Here is an 18,821-nt window from a genome sequence, read left to right as displayed (position 1 = left end):
AATTGAGTCTTCTTAGTAATGTCAGTGTGATTGTGACTGACGAGGCAAAAATATGGTTGCATTCAGCTGCATCAGCCGTGGGAGTGTTTCCTGTTGGGGTGGATCTCGTCCTGGCGGGGATCTGAACCTGCTGCTGCTTCCGGTGCAGCAAGACCCTCCTTTCATGCGCACCGAGGTCTTCACTGATGGCCGTGTCAGCTGTCATCGCCGCGTCCTGCTCGCCAATGCCCTCCTACGTGGTGGAGAGGCTGCAGCGCTCGGGGGATGCGTTACCCTTGCTACTGCCGCTGGTCGTTGGTATGTTTCCGGTTGCGAAACTCCTGTCTTCTTCTTCTTCTTCTTCTTCTTCTTCTTCTTCTTTCGCAGAGTGTCATTTCATATTCACGCCTCTTTCTTGCGTACTCGTAAGTTTGGCACCATTGCTGCCCTATACTTTATATATAGCATATCACAGCACCACAACACGGATAGACGGTAGAATATAAGACTTTAACGCTACATCATGCATTAAACAGCTAGTATTACAATTATATTGATTTTGGACTGTATTTATAGCGTTTACGAATTAGTTTGGTCATCATGAAAATTAGGACACACACCAGACTGCAGTTCGAATGTTCCTCTGTGGCACGTCATCATTGGATTAATGAACAATAAAACCTGATAGCATCACCTAATGTTGCCTAGTCCAAGCTAATCACGGTGTATGAAGGCACTGCTGCCACGCCTGTCCGAACCACGTGATGCAACTCTGCCAAGTGTGCAAAATGGTAAACAGTATTAGAAAAGCTCAGTGCTTGACAGACAAGCAGAAGCTCCTTCTCTATAGCTGGTACTGAACCGTCAAAGCACCTCTGGTCAGAAGCCTAACTTATTGCGGTAATCTGCACGAGTTGTGTCTGTTTTCTAGATTCTAATTATTTAGTTATAATTGCTGTTTATGGAAGTGCTGTTTACTAACTCGCATGTTGTGATGGAAGTAGATTTAAAATATTATCCTAAAAAAAATGGAGAGAGCTTCCATAAAATGATCATACACACAACAGTACTTCCTGAGTAGTAAGGATGTTTACATGCAAACTTCCAAGCCCATGATTGGATCCTAACGCTTCACAACAGTATTCTGACATAATCACTTCATAGCGCCTGGAGTTCTTACGACACATGCTCAAACAAGAGTAATATAGAAATGAAGTTATCTCGAGCAGACTCTGGGCTACAACAAAAATCAGAGGCACACATCATGGGGGATGCACAATCCTCCACTCAGCCCACAAATCTGCTGCACTGCCACGCTATTATCGCCCATCTTTGTAACTTTAATCTTAATCTGTGATCACCGCCAGTGTGTACTTACTCAGATATTCCCAAACAGATTAAACTGAATCAACACTACTCTGGCTCGCCGTCACTGGCCGCGGTCTGGTATGGGAGGCCTGAAAGGTTTAAGCACCCTCCCTAGGCCTACCTGCATTGTAGGAGAGAATTTAAAGTCAACAGGAATTATTTATGCACAGTGAAAGAAAAAAGAACCAAAAGTATATGCAGTTTTCAGTGAGTAACGATTTGTACTAGTGAGGCTCATTTCAGTAGCTCACTATATGTGTAATTGTAATCATTACACCACAATCCTAGTGTGTGTGTGTGTGTGTGTGTGTGTGTGCACCTTATATGCAGGTGGCCAGGTAGCCATGCTAATGCATCCACCTGGTTTTGCGGATACAGGATAAAGATTATTCTACTTCTGACCAAGACTTAGCACTGGTATAGTAACATGATACGAGTAGCCATCTGTCAGTGTAACGATATGATCAATGTAGTATGTGTAATGTGATTCCTTAGCGGTGACTGCAATTGAGCCGGATAGAGGGAAGAATTGATACAGCTATTGGATATTTGAAAAAAAAAAATGCGTCGTTCCTGCAGTGTCTGGCGTCGTGGTAGTGTCATCACCATGTGCTGCCTTGCGCAGGAGGTCTCCGGTGTGGTGTTGATATTTGTCACACACCGATATCTGCCACTCGGCCACTTTTCATCGGGCTTCTCTGCGTCATGGAATGTAAAGAAGTAAGTTGTTGCCACACAGCGGTGGGTTCACTTCAGCGGAAGGTAGGTGGACCAATGAGCTCCCGGCAATCCTCTAAGAAAACATGGCATTACCGGCTGGCTACGCGTTGCGTTAAATTAGCCGTTCCGTCCCTCCCTTGACTAAGCCTTGGGGGAGGGGCGGCCGCCACCACGCCACCAGCGGCAGATGATGCAAAAACATGGATCCGACATATAATAACATTGCCATTATAGTGAGGCAGCAGTGCGCCCCTCGCGGTCACCGGCAGACAGAGATGGGCGGCGCCGAGGGCAGGGCGGGGGCAGGGCAGGGGCAGGCTACAGCGCAGGGCGGCGGCTCGACTAGCGGGCGCGTCCTGCTGTAAACACAACAGAAATTATTATTAAAAGGAGTTGGACTGGAAGGATGCCTTTGTTGACCATGACTGAAGGAAAGCCATTCATCCAGGAAATAATGACAGTTTTAGAGCATAATACTCCTCTCAGCGACTCTCCTCACTCTGAAGGGGACTTACAGACTCCTCTTTCTCTCTCTCGCTCTTTCACTCGCTCTCTCACTCTCTTTTTAATCTCTCCTTTTTTTTCTAGTGATGTCCAGTCCGCTTGTCGGGTCCTCCTGACGAAACAAAAGGGTCGGCTGAATAAACATGGTCCTCTGAGGCTTTTGTGGAGCGAGGGAGGGCAGCGAGGGGGCGGGAGTCTCTTAAATGGGACACTCCGGCCTCTCCACTCCTCCTCCACACCCTCGTTCTCCTCGTCCTCATTTGTTTGATAGAACTGTATCCACCCCATGAGATAAGAACACACACACACACACACACACACACACACACACACACACACACACACACACACACACACACACACACACACACACTACAAGCTGCATTTGATAAATGAAGTTAATTTTATGGCAATTATTTTGGTAATACTAAACATTGCAAATGATAGCGCGTAAAGGAACTTATTACAATAAATGATGATGATAATGATAATAATAATCGTAATAATAATAATAATAATAATAATAATAATAATAATAATAATAATAATAATAATAATAATAATAATAATAATAACAACAACAATGATGATACTATCACTACCACTAATAAGAAGAAAAGAAGAAGAAGCAAGAAGAAGAACCAGAAGAAGAAATGTAATTGTGTGTAGAGTGTACGTATGCGAACCTAATGTTTAGAGATGCGATTACATTAGAAAGTCATGTTCATTGAGACAATATCGATGAAAATAGTGAGGCTCCGAGCGTGCTAAGTCGATAAAAATTAGTAGTCAAGAAATGTACATTGTTCACGGGTAAAAATACTATCCTTTATTCATTCTTGATACAATAACGATACTGAAAGTAAACACAATCTTCTTTGAAACACTTGAGGGATCGATGTATAGTTCGAGTTTGGTGGTTATTGTGCAAGAGCGTTCTGAGATACAAGGGAATTCAAGTTGTAATGGCGGTGTATCTATGTTAATGTAAAATTCTGACCTGAAATATGTCCAGAAAAAAAAAAAAAAAGAGAGAGAGAGAGAGAATTGTTTGCGTCATTTTTACAACTTGCGACATTTAACAGACAGCAGCTCAATACCCCAGATGTGATTTCCAAATGTCTTGCCTCCTACCTATCGAGACAGTCCCTCGGTGCAGCACACGTGGCGCCGCCTGTACATGTTATAGAGTTCAATGAAGGGAAGGTGTTCAGCAGTTGCCTTCTAGTTTCCAGTTTTCGACGCTACTTGATTTTATGTAGAGGAATAAATAAGCACCGTAAGATCTACACTTAATCTTAGGCTACTGAAAATTTATTCTTTTTCTTTTAATCCTTTCACTGCCGCACGAACTTCTACTTCATTGCCTATAACTTTTTTGACACTATTCTTGTGGTAGACTCTCGTAAATATTTCTGCAGTGTAAATGGATGTAATAACCTTCTGTTTTCTCTTTTTTCTCTTCTCTTCTGTGTCTCCATCGAAACAGTATTTACAGTTACAGGAAGGTTAACAAAGGATGACCATAGCTGTAAAAGGGTTAATTATTCTTTTTTTTTTATTATTTGCACCTCCAGATATTGGCCAATCGTGTAGGAAATCCCTCTGATTATGTCTGCTGTTACCGGAAATTATCATTTTCCTTCTTTCATTCATACAAATATTGACCAGACATTTACAAGTTACCGGGGTTTCTCGCCACGTTTGGTACTTTATGATACATTTCCAAAGAATTTTATTTTTCAAACAAGGCAAAATAAAAATTAACATGTTATAAATATAAATTACTTTATTATTATTTTCACTGAAATCATTCCAATTATAGCAGTCATATTACAGTAAATATATATTTGTCATCCATACTCTTAACCATACTCAAACACAAATATTTTTCAACAATATTTACATAAGTTTCTTATTTATTTTTTTACTGACAGACTCTGTCGTCAGCGGTCGTAATGTGTGGCCCCTCGGGCACAGGGGGCAGGTGTGTGTGTGTGTGTGTGTGTGTGTGTGTGTAACCTTGATTGGAGCTTACACAACACACGACATGACCAATCCGCCGTGCGCCGCGTCTATACGTAAGTCAGGCCTGGGCTGCGCGAGTCGTGAGTCTCTTTGGAGTGAGTCTGGCGCCGCGGCCACTTCTTGAAGGCACCGCAGCGATAGCAATGTGTAACACACAACAACGAACAATAAAAAAAAATACATCTAAAGGTATTTACACGAATCCGTATAATGAAGAATGCATTTACAAAAGTAGTGATATTATAGGGAAAGCTATGAGAAAGTAAGGTCACAGGGACTTTTTTTTCGAGTTGGACGTGAAAGACTGCATCGCAGCACGGCAGGGTGAGCTAGGGCGGTGGTGAGCGTGTATCAGAAGTCTGCTGCCTTGTACATGTCGCAGATGATACGCTCAATGGGGATGGAGCCGATGGTGCGCCTGAAGAAGAGCTCCTCGATGGTGCGGGCGCCCACAGCTCGCAGCGACGGTAGCAGGAGCAGGAGCTTTCCGAACCTGTGGGAGAGAACTCTAAGCTGTTAGTATGGCTATAGGAGAGGCATCCACCTAGGCGTCTTTGAGTAACAACGTTGTCTTGTAGGCGCATGCGGTTAGTGTGAGTTTTAAATAGATGCACTAATAGTAGTTGTTATTATTTTTATTGTTGCTATTGTTGTTTTAATATTTACACAGAAAAAAAAACTCGTATGAAGTAATAATTTATTTTAGCGGTGGTGGTGACCCACCTGAAGGGCTGCGTCGGGTAGGCGGTGGTGATGTACTTGTTGAGGGTGAGCTGTGCCTGGTCCTGCAGCGCTGCCACGGCCGGCAAGTCCCTCAGACCGCGCGTCTCGCCGTCCCCGCCCTCCCACACTGCCAGGCAGAGGGAATAGAAGCATGTTAGTGCCTAATCATTTTGTGTTTACTTTTCATGCCAGTCATCTTGGCGTAACATTTTTTTCTAGTTTGTTGTTCCTACTACTATTGTTGTTGTTGTTGTTGTTGTTGTTGCTGTTGTTGGCGTTTTGCTGCTGTCGTTGTTGTTAGCATTATTATTATTATTGTTATTATTATTATTATTATTAGTAGTAGTAGTAGTAGTAGTAGTAGTAGTAGTAGTAGTAGTAGTAGTAGTAGTAGTGATGGTAGTCGTATAGTAGTAATAGCAGAAGTAGTAGTAGTAGTAGTAGTAGTAGTAGTAGTAGTAGTTGTTGCTGTTGTAGTAGTAGTAGTAGTGGTAGCAGTAGAGTAGTAGTTGTAGTAGTAGTAGTAGTAGTAGTAGTATTGGTGGTGGTGGTGGTGCAGCATTATTATTATTATTATTATTATTATTATCATTATTATTAGTGCTGCTGCTGCTGCTGCTGCTGCTACTACTACTACTACTACTACTACTACTACTACTACTACTACTACTACTACTACTACTACTACTACTACTACTACTACTACTACTACTACTACCACCACCACCACCACCACCACCACCACCACCACCACCATTACCACCATCTCTACCACCACCACCACCACCACCACCACCACCGTCAGCCTTGCTTGCTGAGCCCTTCAGTACACACCTGTCTTGAAGAGCACGATGGCCTTGAGACACGCATACTCCGTGGGATCGACGCTCATCGCCTTGAATTTGGCGAGGATGTCCTGAAATAGCTTGATATCCTGCAGGATGGGAAGGAGGCGCTCTGAGGGCTCTCCGCCTAGGCCTGAAAAAGACAGCAGGGGCCCAGCCTCCACCGGCAGGAGGAACTGGGCAGCCGAAAGGACGAATAGCTCCCTCCAGCCCTCCTCCAGTAGGCACAGCTGTTGACGAGAGTGAGGGATTTGTTATTTCTCGTGTCCTTGGTTCGATAATGGATGCAGCTTACGCAGATAATACTGGAGTAGCTGCAATTCTTAATCTTAATGTGCTCGGAGCGAAAACTAGTAAATATGACTTCCTTGGATGCAGTGAAGACAGGAAATATTTAAAAAAATCTTATGAAATTTTAAACATTGAGCGAGTGAACTTTTCTCTTTCGCGACCACTTGTTTCTTCACCACGGACTTTTCACTGGAGGCATTCACCTGGTCTCTGAAGGGCAGGGCAGTGTAGGCAGGCAGGTGCTTAGCCCAGCGGACGTTCATGAAGAGCAGGCGGGCGGCGGTCTCACACACGCTGTCGGGCGACGTGACGATCGGCAAGGCCAGCTCGTGTGGGTACTGGGGACACGAGACAGGTTGACAGGGAAGGAAGGGGTGATTGAGAGGAAATAAATAAAGCGATCTCACTTATCAGATGAAGGTTAAATTATTAAAGAAGGTAGATTTGTAGCCAAATTAGTATGATGAATAATAGATACTTAATAAATCAGAGGGAAAAAAAAAGTGTTTCAGAAAATTTGAGATTGAAGACTGGATTGTTATCTGTGTAGAGTTGAAATGAAAGGGTGACATGACAGTTATATGAGCTCAAGATATTATAGTAATAATGCATATACTCGTAGTGAAATCACTGATAAGGTTTCATGCCCAGACGGACACACACACACACACGCACACACACAACACTCACCTTGGGAGTGGGCGCCAGCAGTGTGGTGGCCCTGGAGGTTAGGAGGTGCATGCGGTCTAGCACTTCGGGTGGCGGGCGCGGCGGCAGGTCGGTCACGGCGGTGCTGGGGTGGGGGCGCGGCGGGAGGGGCATCTTCAGGTCTAAAGTTGACGGTAGAGGCCCTGCTGGGTGAGGGAGGTGCGGAGGGGGAAAAGGAAGACTTAGGGATGTACTGACGGCGAGAGTGGGGAGAGAAGGAAGATGGGGGACGCTGGTGGGGGGAGAGCGAGTGGTGGTGACAGGATGGGGGGGAGTGTTGGGGCTGCGGGGGCGAGGCGGGGGTCGGGTGGGCGCCTCTGGGCTCGGGTCTTTGAAGTAGAGGGCCATCTGGCGGCGGAGCGTGGAGTTGCGAGGCCCCCGCTCATGCTGGACGGCTGTGGATATAAGCGAAACAAAAAAAAAGTCAGTAATGCAGTACTTGAAGGGAAAGACATTGCACGTTTATGTGAAGTAAAAAAAAAGATGTGTCGTTAAATAACATAATTTATGTTGCAAATTACTTGTGTATTTGTATGAAAGGGTTAGTATTTTTTGGAAGAAAAATTGTTGTATGATTGCAAATAATCTTCGGAATCAAGTATTTTATAACTGTTTTTGATGCCAAGATCCATATCATGCTCAGAATCAAAGTATCAAACGTTTCATGACGAGAGCGAACCAACCATAAGAACATGGGAATATATGAAGCCGTTAGGCCTCCACATGGCAGCCCCTGAATAAAACATGCCTACCTATTTTTTCTTGTCATCCTCATTCATAAATTTGTACAGTCTTCTTTTAAAGCTTGCCAATGACTTGGTGCTAACAACCTGGCCCTGCCTCGCGATGCTTTTTTTCTTTATTTATTTTTTTTATTATTGCGATATTTCTTCTCTATTACGTAGCGCGCTGTTCCAGCTCACACTTGTGCTGCTGAATCTGATAGAGCTGCTCAGTGCGCAGCTGCTTATGCGCTTTCAGAGCTCCCTGCTGCATTTTACCCTACCATCTCATCATTTTCTGCTGAGTACCTTGACACTATACTGCTCAGTCTGTTTATCCTCCGCCTTCCTCGTATTTTGCCGTTTTCGCTGCTTTCACCTTTGTCTTCATGCAAGTGGGTTGGCATTCGTGCCCAGCTTTTCCCTGCCCAACCTCCATTTCCTCCTCCTCAGCCTCCTTCCTCGTGTGCCGAGGTTCAACGCAAGAATGTTTCCGGAACCTTTCCACAATGCCACCTTCTTGAGTGTCCCTCGCACCTGGTGTTCCTTGTCGCGCCTCCTCGTCTTGGAGGAGATACAGTCGGTGAGCGCAGCTATCATCATACTCTGTGTGTGGCTTTTCCGCGACAAGCGTCCACTCGTGCCTTTCTTCTCCTCCAAGTTCATCCTCACTCCCCTTGTTTATATCCCTTTTGCCAATGTAAAACTTCAGTTTTGCAGTACAGTAAGAAAGCTAGATCGGTGCGTGAGGAGAGAGAGAGAGAGAGAGAGAGAGAGAGAGAGAGAGAGAGAGAGAGAGAGAGAGAAAGGGGGATGGGGCCTGTTGTGACGGGTGAGCAGTGACCCCACCCTTCTCTCTTCCCTCCTCGTCTCTCTCTCTCTCTCTCTCTCTCTCTCTCTCTCTCTCTCTCTCTCTCTCTCTCTCTCTCTCTCTCTCTCTCTCTCCCCACTGTCCAAAAAGCCAGCAGCAGAGCTTTTGAAAATAATCTTGAAATCTCTCTATTCTTCTCGCCACTCTGGGAACCTGTGGGTCGTGTGGAGGGCGTGTGAACGTGACGAAGGCAGGAGATGCTGAGGGCGTGGCGGTGACAGCGGCGGCGACTGGACTGGCTTGGCTTGTACCCAGACTCTCCGGGCATGATACTCATCATATAGGCAACACACAGGACTCTGAACATCCAGGTTTGATAATGCTGCAGCTCACGGGGAGAGAGGAATGCACTGAAATGATAAAAGGGGAAGGGGAGTCGTGACGGTCCTCCCAGACGGTTGATCAAAAGTATTCAGCGACTTGACGGTGCGTTGGACGCGACACGAGGAGCGGCGACAAGGCCACGTCAGATCCCGCCGGGCAAGGTTACGGTGCGTTACTCGTCTTTGTGCCGCGTACTTACAGGCGGCTTTCAATAGGGACAAGACTTGGCTGAGCCTCGGCCAGCCACATATGGGAGGAGAAGAGCGCACTGGAGCTGTTCCCTCACAACACCGGGCAGGCTGGCGTTACTGTCCAGGCTCCCTCAAGTGGGTGTGGACGGCGTGTATTCTGCTTTTCCCTCTCTTTCTTCTTTCCCTCCTATTTTCTTGCCTCTCCAGTTACTCTGGGCTGATAGTGGTGGCATCTCGTAATATGACCCGGATCCAGGACCCGCTGCCACTTACGGCCTTTTATGGAGCTGTCACGGGGGCGGGGCAGCCAACGAGCTCCAGCCTCGCCGCCGCCACACCGACCCGGCGACGTGAGAATCAAAGAGAGTAAAGTTTTCGTATGCATGAAACTACACGAATTTTCAATGGGATACAATTACACGGCCGCCGGTGCTTCCCTGAAGCTCCCGTGGGTGAGGGTAGCCCGAAGCTCCTCGCCGCCCCCCGCAGAGAGCCGGGGTAATTGCGGGGTGGCGGCGGTGGGGGGGATGAGGGAGGCTGCTCTCTTCAACGGTCGCTGTGCAGGGCAGGCCAATGGGGGGTTAAGGATGAGGCCAGAGAGAGAGAGAGAGAGAGAGAGAGAGAGAGAGAGAGAGAGAGAGAGAGAGAGAATCTGTGCCGCAAAAAGTATAACTGATAGCTATCTAAGAGCCAAACAAATACATTTCAAGTACCTTTTCATAAGAATCATACAAGTAATTTTCTATCAACACTTCCCAGCATCGTCTTAACACTGTCACGCATCTCTTTTTCTTTCTCAGACTGAATGAGTGACTGAAGGATCCTGCAGCGAAGGATACAGTAATATACAGGTATGTACGATTAATAATAGTTATGTTGGTTTGTTAGTCGTCAGTGTGCACCAGAAGAAAAACAGATGGAGGAGGAGGAGGAAGAGAAGAAAGATATAGAATAAAGAGGAAGATAACTACACTAATGTACATTATGTGAGCAGATTCTCACAAAAAAGCTGCGATCGTTGCACCTGATAAGCAATTGCGTTAGGGTAAGAGAGAGAGAGAGAGAGAGAGAGAGAGAGAGAGAGAGAGAAAAATCACTGCTCGCTTAATAGGATGAAATTAAGAGTCACCAAAAAAACAAAAAGTACATACGTATAAGCCCTCAGATATTACACAAACTTTGATTAAATACAAGAGAAAGCAAATGTTCAAACACTGCCTGAGGTTGAAGCGAAACGAGCATCGAGATAATCAGTAGGACCAAGAACTAACGAGGGAGGGAATTTGAAGAGAGGAGAGAAGGGAGAAAAAAAAAACCGTGAACAGAGCAGTGAGTGGCAAAGAAAAACAGGCGAGGACTTAGTCAGATCCAGGCGAGCCGGGCAAGGGTTGGCTGGCTGGCTGGCTGGCTGGCTGGCTGGTGAGGCTCGTGGTGGGAAAGCGGCGGCAAAAGGCAGAGACGAGGAGACAGACACGTGCAGAAGGTGGCTGAACTAACACTCCTTCCTCGCCGAGTGGTCCCCAGCCTCTCTCTTTCTCTCTCTCACTCTCTCTCCTCCCAGTTCATCTCTCACCATTATTCTAAAACACACATTCCACGCTTGCCCTCTCGCGTACAACCATCAACCTCTCTAGTACTTTCCTCCATAATAAGGGAAGGCACATTGGTACTGATTGATTTAACGCTGGTGTCGTAATTGGACCTTTTTAATTTAAATTCTTTCAGGCTTTTGCGATTTTGCTTTCTTCTCTGTACACTAAAATAGAGAAAATATATTCGTGTGTGTGTGTGTGTGTGTGTGTGTGTGTGTGTTCCTTTGTCACGTAAGTCAACAGCCACCAGGTTCGTAATTCGTCTTTATGTCCGTCAGATCACTTGATTCACATCACCATAACGCCCCTCATCGCCACACTAACTAACCATCTCATCTCCATTCCCTGCTTATAACCCTTCCGCCTGTCATACCACTCACTGCAATCTCCCATTCTTTCACACTTCACCCTCTAATCCTCAGCATTATCTCAGACTTCCCTCACCCTCGCTCGTCCCCTCACTCACCGTCCTTGTTCATGCCGGCCTGCATACACTTGGAGAGGCGACACGAGCGACACTGGTTGCGGTGCGTCTTGTCCACCACACAGCCGCCCTCCGCCTTGTTCTTGCACACGTACTGCCGCTGTCTCCTGATGGACCTCTGGCGGGTCAGGGAAAACACGACTCGTAAGTAATACCAAGAGACAGAGAGTGCACAGCTGGAGACGCAAATCGCCACCAGAATACTGAGAACACTGAAGAGTATGAACGTAAAGGGAAATAGATACTCGTACGTAAATTTAAGACCGTAAATGTTGTTCTTGTTCGTTTCATAAGAATTACATAGCTAGGAAATTAGGTTATTTGCAATTTTATTAATTACTTTAGAATTTATGAAGAGACGAAAATTAGGGCAATACGTTTTCTTTGACGCACTTGAAACATTGAAAACAAAAGGAGGGAATATGGCAAAGTGGGACTTAAACTCACCTTGAAGAAACCTGCGCAGCCATCACAGGCGAAGATGCCGTAATGCTTCCCCGAGGAGTGGTCCTGACACACCTTGCACGGGATGTCATACAGGATACGGCCTGGGGAGGGAGAGTGGAGGGAAGGGTGAGGATGCATCATGGCAGGACAGAGGTCGTAAGAGTGTTATACAGTGAACAAGAACAAAGGGTTTCAAGCATCGCCGAAAGTACAGTACTATTCAGTGTTGACATCTGATCTATTGAAGAAATATGCATGCAGTATGTTGGTTTTAAATGTTCTTTCTGCACACACGTGATATGCCTGCCTGTCTCCCCCGTGATTTTTTTTTTTTTTTTTTTTTACCCAAAGTTGCGATGATTCGAAAGAGGAGACTCATTTTATCGACTGTGTGTTAAGCTGATGAAACACAGGAGTGTGTGTGTGTGTGAGTGCGTGCTTGTAAAACAGTCGGTAATTACAGCCTTTTGCATTATACATCGACATGGGTGAGGAATAGAAAAACAATGTTCACTGTTAATATCATAGAGTCTTTCTCTGCACCACCGTAGCAATATTGTTTGTCATTCGTGCAAAACAGCTTAACAGACATTATTTTCCACTCCCACAAAATTATTTGACAAATCCTTCTCCGACATGCTGGCGTCGCGATGAAGACGATTTTGTTTAGCGAGGAAAGCTCTACACACAAGTGGATACGAACCTTAGAACATAGACTTGCTATGCGGGAGAAAAATGTAGAAAGTGAGGGAGAGGCAGCGTGAGTTCGAAGTTTCACTATCATTGTCAAATTACAGTAATGGTATTTGTTGTTGTAGCATTTGTTGTATTGGCGCTTTTTTGCCATTTGTCATTTGTCCAACTATTTTGTGCTTTGTCTGACATACTGTTGTACTGATAGAGCATTTTATACATATGTTCCAATGAGTTCCAATTGTTCTTGAGATTTGAACTTTGTCATAAACCACCGAATAGCTGTCCGACTATGATGCAGAAAGCTGTATTACACACACACACACACACACACACACACACACACACACACACACACATACATACACACACACACACACACACACACACACAAGTAAATGAAATGTAATAAAATCCACGTTGCAAGCGAATCACGTTAATTAGTCTCACGACTCGTGGCTTGAGAAACTCTTGACTTATAATGATGAATCATGACATATTCGTACAACTACTAGACAAACCGTGCAATGAAGGCAAAGCTAATTGTGTGTTCTTGTGTAACAGTCATACATATATATATATATATATATATATATATATATATATATATATATATATATATATATATATATATATATATATATATATATATATATATATATATATATATATATATATATATATATATATATATATATATATATATATATATAGATATAGATAGATAGATAGATAGATATGCAACCAATGACAAACTGTTTTAGTGACTCTTAGTGGAACTCAGGATAAATCTGTTACATCCTGGATATTATTTATCATCACTCACTAGTGATCGAATAAACGAAGACTTCCTTTTAATTTTCAAATCTCCATTGTATCTAATCACCGTTGGCAACATCATTATCATCATCATCATCATCAATAAGACGGCAATGTGAGCATCGTTTATCTTTACATATGATAAAAACGAACGACAGGAAGCATTTAATGATCGTTATAGAGTTAAAACTAGCATGGCAACAAACTTCGTGAGGCAGAGTATATATATATAATTTATCCAGTCACGTTTTTCCCTTTCATTCACAAGCTGCTGGAAAGTTACTCTTAAAGGTCTGCTAATCCCCTCATTGAGTAGATCACGACGAGAGGAAAAAAGTAATATTATTGTCTAGAAATGAGTAGTCACTGTCTCGAAATTAGAAGGCAAAGTTTATTACCACAATCCCGCCTTAATATTAGCAACGTTTGGTGTGTGTGTGTGTGTGTGTGTGTGTGTGTGTGTGTGTGTGTGTGTGAGGCGACGCGGTGGGTATCCCTCCCTCAGCCTCATCGACTCGTTACGCAGCCTCACCGCCTCATTTTGGCCGCTTCCGGTCACGTGACTTAGTGCTGAGAGAATGATGAAGGTAATGGAAGGAAGGGGGATGGGAAGGGAGGATGGGGAGGGAAGGAGGTAAAGAGTATGGGCAGTTATAGGCCTCCTCATCTAGTACTCTCTCTCTCTCTCTCTCTCTCTCTCTCTCTCTCTCTCTCTCTCTCTCTCTCTCTCTCTCTCTCTCTCTCTCTCTCTCTCTCTCTCTCAATATGAGTACTCCTAGCCCTTTCTTCATCATCATTTACTTAATCGTAAACTTTATTTTCGCTTATGACGTGTGTGTGTGTGTGTGTGTGTGTGTGTGTGTAATGTTCATAAGCATTAATTCAGACAGTACAAGAAGTTACGTTCAAGCTCAACATTGCTAACAATTGATAACTTCATTACTAATATTAAAGAAAAATACTCATGCAGCGAATTAACATTTTACTATAAATTTCATGTATTTATCTTATAGTTACTGTATTTTAACATGAGAGAGAGAGAGAGAGAGAGAGAGAGAGAGAGAGAGAGAGAGAGAGAGAGAGAGAGAGAGAGAGAGAGAGAGTGAGTGTGTGTGTGGGAGGGGGGGTATCAGATCAAAGATAGTCTAATAGCATAATAATTAAACAATTTTACACTTCCGCACCTCTCACGTGGCGCAGGTGTGGAGGCGGATGTGCTGCAGATTGACTTGAATGCTCCCGTGTGTGTATGGTGTGTGTGTGTGTGTGTGTGTGTGTGTGTGTGTGTGTGTGTGTGTGTATCTATGTGTCACTGTGTCGTATGTTTGTTTATTCTCATCCCTCTTTCATAATAGATCCTAGAGACAACTGGAGGAATAGAACAAGACAAACTTATCCCCATTACATTTTCTCCTATGCCTAGACGAGAAAAAATATTACAAATGGTTTTCTCCAGTAAACTTTTCCACCCTCTATCCAAACCCCTATCCCAGACCATGAGCGGCACGTGAACTATCAAATTAATTACCGCTAAGAATCACGCGAACCGGAAGAGAAAGGCAACTGTAAACTAATTAACGCTGACACGCCGCGTTATGAAGGAGGGAAGGAAGTGAGGGGACAGGGGAGATTGGTGCGCTGAGTATGGGAAAGCTCATGCCTCACACCACCCTTGTAATCCACCGCACAGCGCATCATGGCATCACATTGCACGCCGCGCATAGAGGGAGATACACCACCACCACCAGATGTCTGCGCTGGAGAGAGAGAGAGAGAGAGAGAGAGAGAGAGAGAGAGAGAGAGAGAGAGAGAGAGAGAGATTCACTCGTTGTATCATTTTCTCTTCTTAGTTTTTTTTTTTTTTTTAGTGAGAATGTTAGTATATATTGAGTGCTCCACAAAGGCTCCCTCCCTCTCTCTCTCTCTCTCTCTCTCTCTCTCTCTCTCTCTCTCTCTCTCTCTCTCTCTCTCTCTCTCTCTCTCGCTCGCTCGCTCGCTCCCGCTATAAGGGGAGGCGACGAGGGGTGAGCTCAACAGATATAAGAGGGATCAGATACCTTATTGTTGACGCTGCTCTTAAAAACAATGACACGTTGATCCCGCAATGGAGGCAGACCGGCTGTTGCTGCTGCTGCCTGTCGCCTTTGTTAGTGTGTGTGTGTGTGTGTGTGTGTGTGTGTGTGTGTGTGTGTGTGTGTGTGTGTGGAAAACGTTGATGTTGGGCGGGACTAAAGACATGTAGAGAGACTATGACTGATTGAAAGAAATTGATCGAACAGCAAGAGAGAAAATAATTTAGATGAAGTGGCAACAGAAACCACCGCTTTGGGGAACTATTAAATACATTACATAAGAAAACAAGGGAAGCTGCAAGAAGCCATCAGGCCTACACGTGGCAGTCCATGTACAAAACATCCCTACCTTATGAACTTTCAATCTATTTTTATAAATCTTGCCAAATCTTTCAAAACTCCCTAATGACTCGGAACTGGCAATCTAATTACTGCGTCTGTTCCATACACCTACCACTCTATTAGTTTTGAGATCCAATTTCTTCCTATCTTATTTTAACATTCTCGTGTACGTGTACAAATATACCGGACATTTTGCTTATACATGGAGATCTTTTTATTAATGACCATAATCGTCATATTAGAAAAACTATCATTGGGGTGTTGTGAATGTTATGTAGCACGGCAGCCAGTCAGAAGCTAATGTTATTAGTGATTGTAGGAAAGCTTATACGTAGTGAAAAAATACTTATATATCCAACCATGGGAAGAGGACCAGGACACCGGCCGTAAATCATGTATAATGATGGAACATCTAGCAAAGTATAATATACTAGTAGTAGTAGTAGTGGTAATAGTAGTAGTAGTAGTAGTAGTAGTAGTAGTAGTAGTAGTAGTAGTAGTAGTAACAGTAGTAGTAGTAGTAGTAGTAGTAGTAGTAGTAGTAGTAGTAGTAGTAGTAGTAGTAATAGTAAGAGTGATTATATTAACAGTAGCAGCAGTTTGATAGTATAGAGTATAAGCTTAGTAACTTTAGAAATAATGATAGCAATAATAATAATAATAATAATGATAATAATTATAATTATGATAATAATACTAATAATAACAATAATAATAATAATAATAATAATAATAACAACAACAACAACAATAATATTAATAATCATTATTATCATTATTATTATTATTATTGTTATTATTATTATTATTATTATTATTATTATTATTATCATTGTTGTTATTATTAGTATTATCATTATTATAGTGATAATAATAATAATAATAATAATAATAATAATAATAATAATAATAATAATAATACAGTTGTAGTAATATTCACGATAATTTACTGAAATGCATATTCAGCTTTTAACCCAAACTATATACGAGCATATGTGGTGCCGATGCTTTCTGTGTCTTGGGAAATCGTGCTTGTGTTGTGCTACGCCACGTAATTCTCGTGGATGTGGATACGAGTTGAAAGCTAATAGTTCAGTTGTTATAATCGTGATAAATAAGAAACGCTCATTTATTAAGAACAGTTGCAGTATGTGATGAAACATGTCACTTTCTGCGTCGGTGCAGTGGAACGTGTGTAAAGAGCGCCAGTTTGTTGGATCGCAACCTCATCACTGAGAGTTTTGATTCCTGTCCAGATATACTTGTCTGTCACAATCGGTCACGCATGGTCTACCTCCAAAGTTGACTGATAATTAGTACTGTACGTAATACAAGGTAGGTGTTTTTGGTAACATGAACGAAGCAGCTCCCGTGAATATTCCCCATGTGAATAACTGGCTGACTTTCTAAGGACCCAGAAAGCAAGGAAACGAAGACGAACATTACGACTTAGCACTACTTCCTCTCATCCTCAGAACTTCAGTTGTATGTGCACGATGACAGACAGCTCAGTCACACAGCCAGTCAGTCACACAGGGAACTGGAATATTGCAAAACAAGCAGGAAAATGCTGGGGCACGAACTCAGAAATTGCCCCGTCACGTTTGGTTCACACCTCCCGGCTTTTGTCATCATCAAAGGGTAACGATAATGAAGCCGTAGCTGTTTTTATTTGTTCGTTCCTCTTACCATCAAGCTTCGGTTCAGGTCAAATATTAATGCGTCTCTTCTTGTCCACAACATGACACACTGTCCAAGCTCTATCTCGATTTTTTTTTTTTTTTCTTCTGTATGTAACATTTTAGGGAATATTTTCGGAAACTATTTTTCCAATTTGGAGTCCTGCTTTCGAGTCACAGTTATAGAATTATGATAATGAGCGTTGTGTGCAGGTAACTTTTAGCCCGTGAAATACACACTAGAAAAATTTGTACTCTGTTCTTGATCTTAAGGACGTCATGATTAAAATATTAATGAGTGTGGGCCACGGAACACTGCACCCGCCTCACGACCTTACACTGCTGGGTAGTGGTAACGACGATTATAATAATATTATAAAAAGGAATCTTATTATTATTATTATTATTTTTATTATTATTATTACTATTATTATTTTTATTATTATTATTATCATATTAATATTATTGTTACTATTATAATTGATGATGATGGTGATGAAGAAATAGCATCACATAAGGAACACGCCTCCAAATCCCCGTATCCGACGAGCCTGAACCCGTGTGTGGCTCTTGGTGACACGAGGGACGAGGTGCCGCGGACACTTCTGGACACAAGACTCACACTTGGCAGACGCCGGGCCGCGGGCAGTGAGCCGCAGGTCCATCTTCTCCACCTCCGTCATGGCCTCTATCAACATGGGGCCACGTGAGCAGGTCTCCTCGACACTCGCATAGATCACTGTGCAAGCAGGAAGCTGTGCTAAGCCTTCTGTTTTCTCGCGACAAACATTAAGCGCTGTGTGTTCACTATTCACTGTCCCGGGAACTGCAGCGCACTAAGCATCGCCACCATTTGTGGGCATCCCAGCCAGCCCTCACGCCCGTGTCAGGTCCATTGCCTGGCCCTGATGGGCCTGTTGGGGGGGAGAGCAGGAGAGCAGCCTCTGAGAAACTGATTGGCTGTAAGGTGATGTCCCCGCCCACAAAGAAAGCTTCCCATTGGCTGGCCCATACTGCCCTCCTTCCCCGTGCGCCCTACGCCCCTCCCCAACACCAGGCGCCAAGAGTTCCCGCCTTCCAGCCATTGGCCAGCCGCGGACATGATCTTTATTTATTTCAAGGCAAGATCCCCTTACTTTGAGTGCACCTCATGGCGCCACCTGTTGTTTTGCTCTTGTTGATGATGATGATGATGTTGTTGTTGTTGTTGTAATTATAATAGTAATAATAATAATAATAATAATAATAATAATAATAATAATAATAATAATAATAGTTATTATTATTTTTTTATTATTATTATTACCACTGTCGTTGCAGTTGCTGTTGTTATTGTTGGTATTATTATCATCATTATTATTATTATTACTATTATTAGTTTTATTACTATTTTGTTAGTCATTATTATTTTTGTTATTG

At 43.4% G+C, this 18,821-nt stretch overlaps 1 protein-coding gene across 1 annotated transcript; it reads right to left on the bottom strand.

Annotated features, from left to right (window-relative positions):
- Window positions 1-4,402: 4,402 nt before the first annotated feature.
- Window positions 4,403-18,513, bottom strand: LOC135107312 (nuclear receptor subfamily 2 group E member 1-like). The gene is made up of 8 exons (XM_064017012.1): window positions 18,025-18,513; window positions 11,798-11,898; window positions 11,333-11,468; window positions 7,149-7,561; window positions 6,662-6,796; window positions 6,157-6,397; window positions 5,323-5,449; window positions 4,403-5,092 (listed from the first exon to the last, which is right to left on the bottom strand). Exons 1-8 carry the CDS (start codon window positions 18,098-18,100, stop codon window positions 4,951-4,953), a joined length of 1,371 nt encoding a protein of 456 aa, XP_063873082.1. The 5' UTR covers window positions 18,101-18,513; the 3' UTR covers window positions 4,403-4,950.
- Between the last annotated feature and the right edge of the window lie 308 nt (window positions 18,514-18,821).

This window comes from Scylla paramamosain, chromosome 15, assembly GCF_035594125.1.
Source record: "Scylla paramamosain isolate STU-SP2022 chromosome 15, ASM3559412v1, whole genome shotgun sequence".
In the NCBI taxonomy this organism is placed as follows: domain Eukaryota; kingdom Metazoa; phylum Arthropoda; class Malacostraca; order Decapoda; family Portunidae; genus Scylla; species Scylla paramamosain.
This window is presented reverse-complemented; position numbering and strand designations above follow the sequence as displayed.